Source organism: Blennius ocellaris (assembly GCF_963422515.1).
Source record: "Blennius ocellaris genome assembly, chromosome: 19".
NCBI classification, from domain to species: domain Eukaryota; kingdom Metazoa; phylum Chordata; class Actinopteri; order Blenniiformes; family Blenniidae; genus Blennius; species Blennius ocellaris.
In genome coordinates, this window is record NC_137668.1 from 18,078,503 (window position 1) to 18,094,368 (window position 15,866).

General features: G+C 43.5%; 1 protein-coding gene across 5 annotated transcripts in view; it reads left to right on the plus strand.

The window, feature by feature from the left end:
- Positions 1 to 15,866, plus strand: part of smarcd3b (SWI/SNF related BAF chromatin remodeling complex subunit D3b) — a 45,284-nt gene that overhangs the window by 19,529 nt on the left and 9,889 nt on the right. For 2 of the 5 annotated variants that reach the window (XM_080514628.1, XM_080514626.1), the window contains exons 2-6: positions 4,257 to 4,468; positions 8,693 to 8,782; positions 12,311 to 12,353; positions 14,401 to 14,523; positions 14,672 to 14,797. In XM_080514628.1, coding sequence (XP_080370754.1) covers positions 4,257 to 4,468; positions 8,693 to 8,782; positions 12,311 to 12,353; positions 14,401 to 14,523; positions 14,672 to 14,797 — 594 coding nt within the window. The remainder of the gene's footprint in view (positions 1 to 4,256; positions 4,469 to 8,692; positions 8,783 to 12,310; positions 12,354 to 14,400; positions 14,524 to 14,671; positions 14,798 to 15,866) is intronic. The other 3 variants (XM_080514627.1, XM_080514629.1, XM_080514630.1) reach the window with 3 other exon arrangements.

The following is a 15,866-nucleotide window of genomic DNA, read 5'->3' on the forward strand; positions in this document are numbered from 1 at the left end:
CCAGACGGGGAGGGGTTGGGGTAGGTGTCTCAGGGTCCCGTCTGAAGCCTGTTGTTGTCCAGACAGTAAAAGACGAAGCCTCTTAAGACTCCACGAGGTGACAACACAGGAGCAGGAGGCCTTGACCATATGTTGTTTTATCCCCTCCCGCTCCGAGACCCTTCTCAGTTGCAGTGACCCTTTACGTCCCCTCCCCCCCTCGGCAGGGGTAGGGAACCCCCCCACCACCGCCACCACCATCGGAGTGACAGCCGCGTCTGCTCCAGCCTCTTATCACTGGATCTCCTGCCTGGTCTGTTTTCAAAAGAGCACATAATATGTCAGCCTCAGCCTGTCATACGTGGCAATAATCTGTTTCGGGTTATTAAATCTGCTTGTGAACACATGCATTTGCATTTCGCCGCACTTCAATATCTGCTTCCCCCCCCCCCTACTGTGCCCTCCCTGCTGACGATTGGCCCGCGCTTTGTTTGTTTCCAGCGTGTTTGTGGACGGTCTAAAGATCACCTCCGTACGCACATGCACTGATTCACTTTGTAAATGTGGGATATGTTAGAAAAACGGAGGCGCGATCTTTCTGTGTCTCTTTCAGGTGTTCGCGTCGTCTGACATTCACCCATTAACTGCTTCGGTTCATTCAGTTTTTGTCTTTATAAGCAGAAATTACAACGTACATTAAGCAAATACAAGGAGTGAAATGTCTTGATTTGAGATCGAGGACAGAGAGAAACACACATTAGACAGTGCGCTAATCTATTTTCTGCAAACCTGTGGAAGGCAAGAGACACAGATCACAGGTTTTACAGAGATCCTGCAGGAAGGACGGCGAGGAGAGGGCACAGACTGCAGAGAGAGCAACAGACGTCAGTAAATAAGGCCTTCAGGCAGTTTAAACCTTTAGCAGCCTAATTAGAAAGTGGTTCAGGGTGACCCGGGCTCACCATGACTACAAACCTTATCAGATAAACTCAAACTGGGAGAAACTGGTTTCACAAAAGAAAGCTCCGCTTTCCATTTCTGCTTTTAGAAACACCGGGATAATTTTTTTTCAACCACAAACTTTTAAAAACAAACTTCTGTGTTTGCATCACATGATTTATGTGAATAATTTACCAGGCACAAACAGAACTCTGTTTAGTGCTCCTTAAATGAATTTACATATTTGCAGCAATAAAAATTTTTTTTAAAAGTCTCCACTTTACATAAAACATGGCCATTAAAAGGCACATATCTGACACCATATATGCGCTGCTTTGAATAATAGATCGACGGAGAGGACTAGAGTCGCAGCATACTTTATGTCACAAGGATTTTCACATTTACACATTAATTTGTCCGGGGATTGCGAGCGGCTTCACTGAAGGTGAGACGGCTGTATTTACGCTGTATTTTCATCCATTTCAACATAAAAACACAAGTGCATATTTTAAACACTCTGCCCCCAATTTATTATAAATTATGTCTCTATCTGTAAAAGAACCAGAGTTTTTCATCTCATGCATTTAATTTCAAAGCCGTTTATCTGTATGTAAACTGTTTAAAAAGCAAAAATTGGATCAAGTCAGGAATAAATATGATGCGTTGCATCGATCAAACTGGCGAAAAGTGACCCTGTTCACAGGAAGTAGTCAGATCACTCTTCTCCTAAAGGATTTGAGGTTTTAGCTCCCCAGCAGCTCGTTTTCCAAAGTGAGATCCACTGAAATATTTCACATATCGAGTTTCCCCATCTAATCCTAGAAAAAATAGCACCGCAGCCTCTTCAAAAAGACAAAAGTCGATTCAACAAGATGATTTATTTAAATATCTCTGTATTTTAATGTTTGTATAAGCATGAGACATTATTACAAGTTTTATTGTGTCCGGCGCTGGTTTAATTTGCCCAATGTGAAATACAATAACTCAGACTCGGACATGATAAGAATGATTAAAATAGGACAAATAATAAAAGAAAACGAACCCTTCGAGCAGAGATCACAGCTCCAAGGTGATTACAAAAATCTGATTAAAGCTCCAGGCGACACCAGATGTGAGTATTGCTCATCACAATGAGAATATTCTGGGTTCAGTTCCATCCTTTGGGGTCTTTCTATGTGGACATTAAATACTTTTTGGGTTAATTGGTGTCTTTTCCCGTCCTGGACTGGTGGCCTGTCCAGCCTCACCGCTTCTGAGCTTCTCATTTACATCCCAATGTGTTTTTTAGTTAGTTTAATAAGCACAGACAATAAATATACTTATAAATCAATAAACCCTCCCCACGCTTCAAGTCAACCAGGACACAAACTACTTCACAAGCTTGGAGGTTTTTGAGTTGAGGCTGATTAAAGATTAAATCAGAAGGAGTATTTCGAGTGCAGAGCGGTTTGTCCTCTAATCGCAGGGTCAGTGTCTCGATCGCCGGCTAATGAGCACGTGCTAGAGCGTCCTCGAGAAAAAGACACTGAACCCCGAGTCGCTGGCAGCGCGAGCGCCTTGAAACGTTGGCTCCGTTTCCGCCAGTGAGTGAGAGTGTTAATGACACTGAAGGAGGAACCAGTGACGAGAAAACAAGATGTTTAGGCGCAGTCAAGTTTTACCACTTTATAGCTTGAAATGTGTCATGGCGTGGAAAACGTACAACGTGAGAACTTGGTTCCTTTTAATAGAAATAGTTTTTGATATCTAGATCAAATGATAAATAACTAACATTTCCTCAACTTGGCTCATTTCCAGTCTGTTTGTTTGCCCTGTGACGCTGTTGTCGCGCGTGTTCCATCATAAACATGGCGCTACATCATTGGTCTGAGCTGTTTTAACACAAACAAACTAAATCTTTGCCTCAGGTGTGTATATGAACTATTTTAGATGCCATTGATTTGTGTTATTTACCAGTTCTTTCCAGCGCGGTGTCAAAATCTTCAGTTTTGTGTTTGTCACACTTTAATCGTGTTCAAAAATCAATACAGTTTCATCACGAAACCTAATTTCTCAAGTGTTTTCTCCTCATATATGAGAGTTAATCGCCACTCGGTGACCTTGGAGTCTGCCAGTCCCTGATTGTTTGGCTGCTTACAGCATATGTTAAAAAAAAAGAAAAAAAAAGGACCTGCTGTTAAATGAAGCTGTTGAAGAAAATGTACCAGAGGTATGATTAGAAGTCATTATGAAGAGTTTGAAGACTTTCCTATATTCTGAGCTGTGTGTTGAGGAGTTAAAGTTATTTAATTTTAATCAGAAGGTCTGGTTATTGTCCGTTTTTCTACTGGAGTGTTTTTACGACCAGTGGGGGGTCTGTACTCCGGGTGGAGTGTTTTTTTTTTTTGTTTTTTTTTCTTGTTTCTCCCTCCCGCTCCGTTTCAGACAATAAAATGAGGCGGCAGGCAGCTGTTGTCATGGGAGTGACAAGCACAGGTGAGACTTCCCCAGTTGTTCCCAAGCGTCAGGACGGGAGTGTGAGGCCGCCGCCTCTGACACTGTTTGCATTGTTCAAGAGGCGCCTTTTTCTTTTTCTTTTTTCCCCCTACGTTGTTTGCTTGCGTGTGCGAGACAGTGTCTTTGCCCACTGTGAAGAGTCTCATTTAGTCTCATGTTTCAGCTGCCAAAGCTGATTTTAATTTCAAGAAAACAAGAAAAGAGTCCAAAAAAAAAATGCAAAACAGGAAACATTTACAATTGTTCTCAGTTCAGCTGCTCTTGTTTCTGGTATTCAAATTAAATTAGTGCCAGTCGTTAAACAAGACAAAAAAAACCAAAACAAAACAATAAAAGAAGAAGCAGATTTCCCCTCTTGGAGCAGATTGTTTTAAAATGATTTAAAGTTTCCTAAATGCTGCATATTTCCTCAATAGAAACAGGATTTCTTCATGCGTGTGATCCGGGATAGAAACATTTCAAAGCAGAGATGTAAGCTGACGTCACCAGATTGCGTGCAGCTTCTGCTGTTTGACGGCTGTTGGGTTCGCGGAAGGTGAAATGTATAACGGTGCCAGTTTGCAGTTTGTAGTTTGGGGGGGGGGGGGGGGGGGGTCAAGCTGGATCAGAAGCTGATGTGGAACTCTTTGTTGCAGCTCTAATTCATGATTTTGTCAGACAAGAGAGGAACTTCTGCCCGCCCAACCTCAAACCCACCGACTGATCTGATGCTTCCTTTGTTGTATTTTTAGAAATTCTGATTTGTGGTTATAATTACTCAGGGGAAAAACACGAAAAAGATCGAATTTTTCTTTTTCTGCATACATTGACCGTTCTCTTTCTGCCCCCCCCTCTACTTACAGCGTCCTGGTATGCCGTCTGGAGCGAGGATGCCCCACCAGGGGGCTCCCATGGGCCCCCCCGGCCCCCCGTACGGCGGGAGCCCGGCGGTGCGGCCCGGCCTGCCCTCCCCGGTGATGGAGCCCAGTCGTAAGAGGCCTGCCCCCTCCCAGCAGGTCCAGGCGCAGCAGCAGCAACAACAGCAGCAACAGGCCGTCCAGAACCGTGCCAGGAAGTGAGTCTTGACCCCCACCCCCCTTCGACCCACACCCGACCCCCCCCCCCCCCCCCCCCCCCCCACGCCCACTACACTGCATGACCTGCGCATGGCGGCGTGTTGCGTGTCTGCGTTTGTGTGAGCTGTGAGAGCACAACAGGTGTGGTTGCACTTTCAGCTTCATCCATGCGAATTTCAAGTCAAAGCACCAAAGTCATTTTGCTGTCATTTCACAGATCAGTTAAAAATAGATTCACAAATAAATAACCTTAAAAAAAATAAGCTAAACGCAAACATTCATCCTCCATCAACAAACCACACAAACTCTCGCAGTCCTGAATTAAATGTAATTTTAAAAGGAATGAAACTAAATGTTGACAATACATCAGTGCTTATATTTCTATACTATCACTGCTGAGAGGATGCATACGCCTCATACCTATAATTCATAGAACACAGAGTAACTGCCCCATATAGAAAGTAGAAACTGAAGCTCATAAAAAGGTGTTTCAACCATTAAATTAAAAACTAAATCCAGTCCTAAGAGGGTAAAATGCAATAAACAGTTTATGTAGATATTATGGTGGCATTTTATTATTTTTGATTACAAATTCATTATTGTCTTGCATAATCGGTTATTACAATCTTCAAAGTGTCCAGTTTTCTCTACTGTGTTTTTGTTACATGAAATTTGTATTTGTGAACAGCTGTTTACGATCAACATGTCTTTTAAATGAAAAAAGTAACTTTTCTAACCTCAGATAACATTAATTATATAACGCATTAAATTAAAGACAGGCACACAGTTGAGGCAGACGGGATGATTTGACACAAATTTGCCTCTTTAAATAATTCTTCATCACTTCATTTCGGTTTACGAGTCATTGAATCACTGCTGGGAGTTATTATGAGAGTGTGATCAATTTTCTAGTTTGTGCACAGCAGTGCAATCCGAGGATTTCAGCGGAAACGATAAGAGACATTTGATGGGAAAACCTTTTTGGAGGGTTTTTGGCTTGTTTACTTGAATTAAAAAAAGAAAATCATCAGTATATCTCCCAGGGAGGAAACTTTAAACAATACATCAGTTTCTATAGTATCGTGAATCCCTAACTTGAGATGCATTTCCACCTTTTCGACGCCAGATTACTAAAACATGTGAATAACAGAGAGTTTGTGGGGGGGACGACAAATTTGCCATTTCGACGTGGCGAAATCTTTCAAATCTCAAAAAAATACAAAGAATCCTGGAAATTAAACGTGAAACCATGACCTTTGTGCGTCTCTTTTCAGCTTTCATTTCAGTTTTTCCACTCAAGTTATTAGAGCTCGCAAACTGCCTCGCGTCCCTTTCGCCTCGCTCCCTGCTTTGTGCGTCCACTCCTGCATCCGTGTTTTTGTTTTTTTGTTTTTGTTTTTTTGCCACGAATGAGTGTGACCTCCGTCCGTCCGCAGCGTCTCTGTTGTCCAGTTTTCACCTTCGCGTTCACTTCACGTCCACACGTCACATCCACCTTCACTTTTACGCTTCGGCTGATTGCTACACTGTCTTTTGTCAGCTGTTTGGCTAATATGTACATAATATCAATACGGAAGATGCTCTCTCACACACACACACACACACACACACACACTGGAGCTGGATGTGTTTGAGGAGAGGAGTGTGTGGCAGGTATGGTCATTAGAAAGTCGATCAATATGCACACTCAGTGGACCTCTCCGTTTCATCGTCTCGCTATCTGCAGCCCGATTGATCCACTTACAATTAAACGGGCTTGTCGAACAGGTCGGGGGAAATGTCGTCCGGCGTCGGGGGGCTCAACCCCCCCGGGGTGGGAGGGGCTGCTCTGATCGATGCGTCCAGAGGTGACCTGTCCAGGTATCTTTGTCTCTTCTGGCTGCTGGTGGCTTTGTGAGCGTCCTCTGGCAGACAAGCCTCTTCACCCCCCCCCCCCCCCCCCCACCTCCCCACCCCCTCGCTCAGAGCCCCACGCTGCTTCCAGCTCGGGGCGGCCCACCAGTGTTTGCAGTGTCATTGAGACCTTATGGTCGCCGCGACGAATCCCTCCGCAGAGCTGATGTTGTCCTGTACGCCATGCCGCTGCTAAAAATAGGATTTAATTCCAGTTTGCTTTGCATAAGGTGGTTTAAATACTTGGCCCCCCGTGTCCCAGGAAGCGCTAATATATCTTCACTTTTATGTTGTTGATGAGAAACAGAACTGTGAGTCGCAATCCTGATGACGGCATTACTTCGGCGTATTTTCAGATGGGGAACATTGAGAAGTTGTGGGTGGGTTTGCTGCAGCAGGACGTTTTCAGAGCAATGATATCAAAGATACCCATTTGAACATTTTCATTATTGACTCTGTGTTTGCAACACACGTGTGTTTTTGCCCGTAGAGCTGGATGCAACGTCATTTCTCTTTCGGATTGGTGAAGATCGTGACACGTTTCATTTACTTACAGGTCTATAAAAATTCTCGCGTCACATCCACTAAAAGGAGAAATACGTGTTGCTGCGAGTCTTGGAAGTGGCTGCTATTTGTCGCAGCTGGTGTCATGTGAAAAGGTTTTTATTAAAAATCCCCTCTTGTACCATTACTATTACATTTTAAACAAAGTGCTTATATTCCAAGTACTTTGTTACTTATTACTGCAGGCTTTCTGTCACTGATGAACTATTGGGAGGTTCATCACAACATCAAATCTGTCCCTATTTTTTTGGCGTAAACATCAAACAGTCCTATTTCACACTTTTCCACGCTGATCTCCAGTGTTTATACTTTTCCCTTTTACTTCTCCATTTTGGAGCACTTTCCCTTTCTTCCACTGTGGCACATTGTATATTGTAGAAAGTAGAAAGAGTGAACATTCAATGTAAAAAGCTTAAAACAATCACTTAGAGCAGTGATATGATAGTATTTTAATGGCATTGTACCCCAAAATCACTTAACTTAATACACTATGTGTGTGTTTAACGCAACGATTTGCACATATTAGCCTGGGTTTTGTTTCTGTCATCGCCTTACTGTTGTTAATTGGAAAGAAAGAAGTAGTCGCAAAATACGGTCACCTGCTAATTAAAAGTTTAATTTAAGAGAACAAGACAATTTTCAGTTCCACAAGCAGACATTTGAGGTCATTAGGAGAAAAACCACGTATTTATAAACCATGTTTATTCATCGCGTGAAACGTTGTCTCCCCTGTGTTTTAAGATGAAGTTCAATGTGTTGCCTCTCAACAACCTCCCTGCCGGCACACACCAGATGTAAAATGGAAGGGAATCCTGAATGGCTCTTAGTTTCTCGCTTCTTCCATCTTCATTGTACCTTTCAGTTTTCTTCTTTTTTTTTTTGCCCCCTTTTTTTTCTCTCCTGGAGTACTGCATTACTTCTGGACCTCTGAAACTTGCTTTTTGCTTTCAATTTTGTCCTTCGCCCCTGAAGAAAAAACCTAAAAAAAAAAAACTCCACCACCGCTCAGAACACATGCTTACCTTGAACACTACAGGTTGCTCAGAACATTGTGAGTCGTGATAAAACAAGTCTCTAAGTGCTAGGTCACAGCGTCAGATCTATGTCGGGGTTTGTTTTTTTTTGTTTTGGGGGAGTTTTCTGGGCTGTGCGAATATGTGGAACAAGTTGGTGATTTCGTTGGAGCTTCTCTTCATCTGCACCGAGCGTTTTTTCCAACAACCCAACTTCTATGTATATATACACACATATACAACACAGAACCCCCCCAGTGCTCACCCACTGAGGTAAACTCTGCTCGTCTTCTGTCCTCTCCTGTGAACCCCCCCCCCCCCCCCACACACACACACACACACACACACACGTTCACAGCGTGTCCATTATCAGTGTATTGTCTGTCTCTGTGTGTGAAGCATGGTTGTTTTGGTTCACTGAGAAACGTTGTTGAATGAGTGTGTCCCTCAAGACGAGCAGGACGCCCCCCCCCCCCCCCCCCCCCGGGTCCTCCTCTGCTGCACCGTGTGCGTGCATGGACACGGTTACATACCCAGTGCCTGCCCCCCCCCCTGTCCCCCCCCTCCCCGTCTGACTCCGAGAGTTTGCATCCACTAACAGAACCCTTGAGCCTATCGCACATCCAACACGTACAGACACGCAAAGCAGCCAGAACCACCAGGTTGTTGCCCCTCTTGACTTGCTTGCCACTTGGGTGTGTGTGTTCGCCACAACTCTAATCGGACAACCTTCGAATCCCCACCAACTCTTAGGAAGCCGGTCGGATTCCCCGGAGCCAATGAGATGCCAGCGAGGCAGATGGACATGCGAGAGCCCCAATCAGATCCCACGCTCGGATCAAAGTAGGAGTTCATTCTGCTGCATGTCCCTTTTCTTTCGTTTTGATGACTCTGGCCTATTTAGCCTTTCACCTGAGCCCGGCACCCCCCCCCCTCCTCAATTCTTTTTTGTTTGTTTTTTTTCTGTTATTTGATAATTTTAAAAAAACCTACATGCAGGCCTGAAAGCTGACTCCTTAGAAATACGTAGTGGTGCATGCTTTGGGCTGGAGCATGGCATGATGGGATCAGTTTTGTGCAGCTCGAGCGGAAACTTTAATGAGAATCCAGGCCTTAAACCATTTTAATAGAGTGTAAAATGGCGGATTGTTTTTTTTTTTTTTTGGTTGTTTTGTTTTGGGTTTTCTCCCCCCTTCCCTTTTCAATGCACTCCCGGATCCTTCAATTCTCCTTGCAGCAGGCTTGTTTCAGTATTTGGCATGCTGATGTAACATACTGCTTCACAGACTGATGCAGTGCTGTGTGACAGAAAATGTCTCTGCACTGCAAAAACAGAAAAGAAAACCTGCTCTAAAATAAAAAAAACAGGGAGAATCTACAGCAATATGAGATATTTAGTTTTAATTTTCTATTTTTTTTTTTTATATCACATCTGTCTAGAAAATAATGCACTGGCAAGGAAAAATATGTGAATCCTTTAACATTTAATGGACTTCTGCATAAAATATTCTCTTTCCTGAAGCTCTTTTTTGACCTTTATATTCCACAGTTTTGTTTATGAAAACTCTAGAATAAAAAAAAAAGCTGAGAAATAGAGATTTGCACACACGTAGGGTACCGACGACTTCTGAACAAAATAATGGAGTCAATGTAGGTTTTGGAAAAAGTGGGCAATAACGCTCACTCAGTCAGCCATGAAATCAACGATAATGCAGCTAATTAAGTCATAGCAGAGTTAAACACAATGTACTTGACAGGTTTGTTTAGATACGTTACATATTTTCTTGCATATTCCATTGTTGTTTTTTTTGGTCTCAGAATTGCAGAGGATTATATTAAGTTGCTAATGCTCAATGTGGAATTAAAACCACAGGCCATAGTCATAAAAAGGGTTCAGAAAGATGTGAAATATTCAAATTTGTTTTTGCTTTGTGGCATTAAGTTAAATCCAGTGTGTTGGTCTGTGTTTCTGATCAGATTTTTAACAATTCCTCCATTAAAAATACTTCACATCCTTTTTGTTGGCCTTGCATGATCATGCTATAGAAAAGCAAAAACAGACGAACTTCTTACTTTAGTATTCAAACCTTAGGAGCTGTGGTTGCACTGTGAGACGTTCGTCCATGCATTTTTCAGGAATTTAAATAATTAGGTAATGAAAACTCACACACTCAGACACACACACATCAAATATAAAAAAAAAGAATCCATCACATAAAAGGCATGTAAAGCCAGAATTTCAACCAATGTGAAGTGAAAGATTTGACGCAGATGGTGTTTAACATTTCGAGGAAGTGGGCTCATTTTGCTTTATTGTGGAGGGTCAGACGAGTAAATCAATACCTCTAAAATAAAGATTAAGCTGCTGCTGCGAGATAGAAAGGCATGAGAGGGATTAACTTTACTTTTGGCAGCTGTAAAGGGAGCAAGTGCAACCTGGAATATGGAAAACTGCAGATGCAAGTTAAGAATATGAGGATTATTTGCACGGTACGTTACGTTGGAGATGGAGGGAGTTAAAAAAAATAAAAGATGGTGTTGCTCCCAGTTCGGAAAAAGACTTGACACGTAACTCCTGTAATATCATAACATGTCATTTTTACATTTTAGTCTTTGTGTTGATTAAGCAACTGAGACACGACGTGTTAATTATTGAGCTGTTGAGGTGAAAAGAGGCGAATGTTTTTGTGAACAGACAGAATCAGCCATCGGGCTGAAGAAATCCATCTCCCGGTTTTTAATAATAGAATCTCTCTTGTTTCCAAGAAAGGAAATCGGATTATCTTCCAGAGTAATGAACCATTGCAAACGTTCGGTCAGGATGTGTTCACACTTGAAATGAAGCCTCGTTAGATTGTTTGTCGAGGTGTAGATCAGTGTGTGGCGCATCTGAACGACGAAAAACGATTTTCTTCCAGGCTTGCATTCTCAATCCTCACCTGGTTGCAGGAAATCTGATTTCCTTTTGTTGTTTTGACTCATTTGTGATTCCAAACTGTGAGCTCCTTCAAATACTACTGGAATAATGCCATGTCGGAATTTAGGTGCTTCTGTGCATGAAACAACCCCGTATATCCATTTAAGGAAAAAAACCTACTTTTAAATTGATTGATTTAATAGCAAGTACTGTTTTACTGCTTGAAAATGTGACGTGAAAGTACCCCAGTAATATATTTTCTTTACATCCATTGTTCATCAAGAGATACATGAACGATTAGCGGTTAGACACGAGATAAAATCTGGGAACTATATTTCTCATTTCATGGGCTCCTTAAAGTTTTGTCTACCATCTTAAGAGCGCCCGATAAATAGTCCCGATTACATCTTTCGGCGCACTGATAACAAATGCCAGCGTGAACACAAAGTGAACTCGGTTAATATGCTTTTTCATCTGCTTTGATGTCGACCAGAGGAAGGCACCACATGTGTGAACACATCCTTTATCTCTTTATTTCATCTCGGTTTGCTCGTTAAAAACCTAAAACAAGACCACAGCTAATCTGTATATCCCCCCCCAGAGCTTCGCCCCGAGGATGCGCAAGGAAAGATTTCTTATCTTTCATGAGGAAAAATATGTGTAAAATCTTGCCGGGGTTACTTTATTCCTGTTATTTTTTTATTTATTTTTTTGCAGTGTAGTTTAATTGTTCTCAGGCAATGTCCCTCTGCAGACAACTTTGCATGAATCAACATGGGCGCTATGCAGAGGGTGATTAAACATTTAAGGGCGTTTGAATAGAGACGGAAGCTGCAGTGTTGTTTTTTAATCGTCACCTGGACAGAAAGTTCTGACGGAAGATGGCAAACCTCACACAGATTTAGTGTTTTTCCTTTTTTCTGTCGGTCCCTCCTCGGTAAGTATGAGATGACAACAAAAGTTTGTGTGCAAATCACAGAAACTCGAATGAAGTTGCATGCAGCTTAAAGGTGAAAAAAGGACAAAAAAAAGCAAATCTGCATTACTAAAAAGGTCCTTAACACACATCCTGCCACCATCCCTGGTGATTCTGCAGAGTGTGTGTGAGTGTGTGCGTGTTTGTGTGTAATAATGAATATCTGGAGACGTGTGATGTGATACTTTTTTGGCTGTTGGCGACTCCCTCTCTCCAGGTGGACTGCTGCATCTCAGAGAACACACAAACACTGGGGCACGAATGTGCATATAGCCCCACACACACACACACACACACACACACACACACACACACACACACACACACACACACACACACACACACACACAGCTGGGACGCTGGGGTGCTGGATATGGCCCAGCATTTTAGCAGATGGCCTGGGTGCTACGCTATCAGTCACCATAGTAACATGCTCTCTTTTTCCTCTTTCTCTCTGTCTTTCTCTCCCTCTCTCTAGTGCTAAGAGAAGGAAAATGGCAGACAAGATTCTTCCGCAAAGGGTGAGGCTGCATATTTCTACCTTTGTTGCTCTGTGCTTTTTTTTTTCTTTCTTTCCTGTGTGTGTTTATCTTTTGTGTGCAGAGCATAAAATTCCCGCTTGGTTTTTTGATGTCTGGGTTTGTTGGAAGCCGCGGAGGGCCAGATGATTATTTGTTATTTCCAAATGAGAAGGGAGGAGGATGAGGGCAGCCATCAGAAGGTTTGAGGGCTTTTGGTTTTTTTGTTGGGTTTCACTCTGTTGTTTATACGGTGGCTCATTGATTTTAAATGGAAACAGTCAGCGGGATGCAGCCACCACAAGAAAGCCAGAAAGAAGCTGCAGAATCACTACGTTGCCACAGGTGAGTCCGTTGCTGGCTGAGGTTGTGATATTTTTTTTTTTGACTCCCGCGGTTGCAGTTTTCGCCCCCCCCCCCCCCGTCACCTCCCTGCGTCCCGGCCCGGCACAACAAGTGGGCTTTTCGTTGCTGATGCAGCGGAGGTCTGACAGACTGTGAGCTGCGTCTGGGCTCCGCTCTTATCCCCTCGTTCTCTAACATAACCCAGACGGGCAGATAGCGGCGGGCACGGCCGGGGGGGGCGCCGCTCCACAGTAATGAGTCAGGGACGGGGAATGTCTGCCACACTCCTCCATCAGCCCGGCACCTCGGCCCGGCGAAAAATGCTGCGACATGGAGATAGAGCGGGAATGGGAATGGACAATGAAGCCAGGCTTTATGGAAAAAGAAACATGAAAGAGAGGCGGAGAGGGGGGGGTGAGGAGCGTGTGCACGTGTGTGTGTGTGTGTGTGTATGCGTGTGTGTGCACGCGTGTGCAGTTTGGTAAGCAGCAGCCCTTGATGCTCTGAGGACTTTCATCGGTATGGTAATGTCTGAGTCCTGGCTGGTTGGCTGCACAGCCTGCATCTCATTTTGGTCCCTTGGTGGACGGCTGCTTTAATGATGCACCAGGCGGCAGCGGGAGAGTATATTTACTCCAGTACTTGACTCGGGTAGCTGTACGCAAGTGTTTCATTTCAACCCCCTTTGTGCACTTGATTCAGGACGAAGCGTTATAATTCACCGGCTCTCCCCGTTCGTTTTTGTTCTCCGAGTCACAATCTACCTTAATGTGCCTTATCAGGCTGGTGATCAGAGCTCAGGGTAGCCGTATGCAGCTGCTCTGGGATTAGAATACTACTTATTTATTCCATAGCTCTAAGACTTGCACATATTTACTGTTTCTGAAAAAAAATAAAAAAACGCCAGTTTGTGTTGGGTGAAAAATGTGAACGTAGTTTTATTTGATTTTTTGGGGGGAAATAAGTAATCATTTAGAGGTTGACGCAGGTGGTAGAGTGGGTCATCCTCCAGTCACAACCTCATTGATTAGATCCCTGACTCATCTTCATGTCTTAAAGTGTCTCTGAGCAAGGCATTAAACCTTGACGGACTCCCAGTGAAGGATGAGCCCCCTGCATGTTAACTCTGCCACCACTGCTGTGTGCGAACGAGCTTCAAAGGGGGAAATAGATTTCACTTCCAACAGTGTGGTTTTCCCATAATTGGCCTTCGAAGCAGATCGGAACTTTCCTGTTACACACATGGGATATTTACAAAAACATCTTCATGCACAAGTCAATTATACACATTTTTTTTGTGTGGTAGTGGTAGGAGGGAAAAATACAGTATGATATTAAAACTGGAATTATTTGATTTTCATTTCAGTTTTGACTTTAAAAAAAATTCCCATGGCTCCCGCTTTTCAAGCGTGACAATATTTGAATTAATTAGATTTTCTTGTTAGATTTCAGCGTGTTTGTTATTATAGGCTCTGGACAATGTGTGATGCCACGTCGCTGTATTTCATTCCCTTTTTGTTTCAGTGTGTTAAATAAATCTGTTAATTGTTTGTACAAACACAAATCACAGCAATGAGAATAAACCGCTAATCTTTTCAGGCCCTCTGGATCTCAACGCGTGTAAATAAAAGCCTGATAAATATTGCTGTGAAACGTGTCCTTATTGGAAACATTTGTAAAGTCGGACGCTCGCGTCTCTGTGCAGATCCGTGAGCTGGTCCCAGAGTCTCAGGCCTACATGGACCTGCTGGCCTTCGAGCGGAAACTGGACCAGACCATCATGCGCAAACGTGTGGACATCCAGGAGGCACTGAAGAGACCCATGAAGGTAACGAAAGGAAAGCATGTCTCGCAAGATAAGAGTCGACATCCCAACAGCGCCACCGAGTCTTTGGGATGAATAAAGACGCTTGTTGCACCTGTGACTGTGCGAAATATGCCTTTAAACGGTGCTCTTTGTTGTGCCCCCGTGTCAGCAGCAAAAGCGTAAACTGAGGCTTTACATTTCCAACACCTTCAACCCCGCCAGACCCGACGCCGACGACTCTGACGGCAGCATTGCATCATGGGAGCTGCGGGTAGAAGGGAAGTTGCTGGATGATGTGAGTCACAGCTGTTGTTGTTGTCTTTCAGTACGACCTGCTGGCTGGACGCTGTGTCGTCTCTGCCGCATGATTGAATTCAGGGAAATTGGCTAAACTGCTTCTCTTTGCACAAGACAAATGCAGATTATAATCTTCCCATGAAGTATGAAAGTGTGCCGCTCTTTGATCTCGGCGCTGCTTCTGTGTCGTCTTTGGCCTGCAGCCACGATCCGTGGCGAAGCGCTCAAAACGACTCAACCAGGAAGGCCTTTGGCCGACCCAGGATGTAAAATAAAATGAATGATTGATGTTGGAAAGCGCTATTCGAGACGGCGGCGACGCTTCGGAGTGATTTCTGATTGAGTTCAGAGCCACGAGCGCTGCGGGTAACGGTTCTCAGCGGTCTGTTGTTTCTCGCTGCGATACGGGGCCTTTAGGTTTCACACGCCACAAATATTTCTAGTCTGGCTCGCAGGAAGTGGACCCTGAGAATGTCTGTCGTCTTCATTCTCTTTTCGATTTCACTCGGCCTCCTGTGGCTTTGCGAGTAACGAGTAATGTCGCTATAAGCAAAGACAACTGTTTGCATCTCTGAGTCCACCGATGAGTGTCTCACGGCCGTGTCCGCACGATTAAAATGCAAAAGATGATTCAAACTAAAAAATTCAAATGAGGTCTTTGGAGAGGTCCTTCAACTTAGTTCTCGCTCGTCTGACATAGACGAAGGTGATACAATTGCCTGAATAATCACCCTCTCGTGACTCTAACTCAGGGATTTGTTCAGATTTTTATCGTTGCAGAATTGTCAATCATATATAATGACTTTTTGTTCCTTTCACCTCCGCTGTTGACCCCTGGTAGGTTTAAATTACATGTTATTATGTAAGTTGATAATAAAAATCCACACGTATCATAATATTCTGACATTTGGAAACAAACAACAGATTATGCATGAACATAATCTATATTGAAACACAACCTTGTCGACAATCGGTGGATTTATTTCGATTGTATGGCTGTAGGATTGTCAAAAAACAAAGCGGATGCATGTGCTGCTATTTCCAAGTTAACCTCAATGTTTTTAATG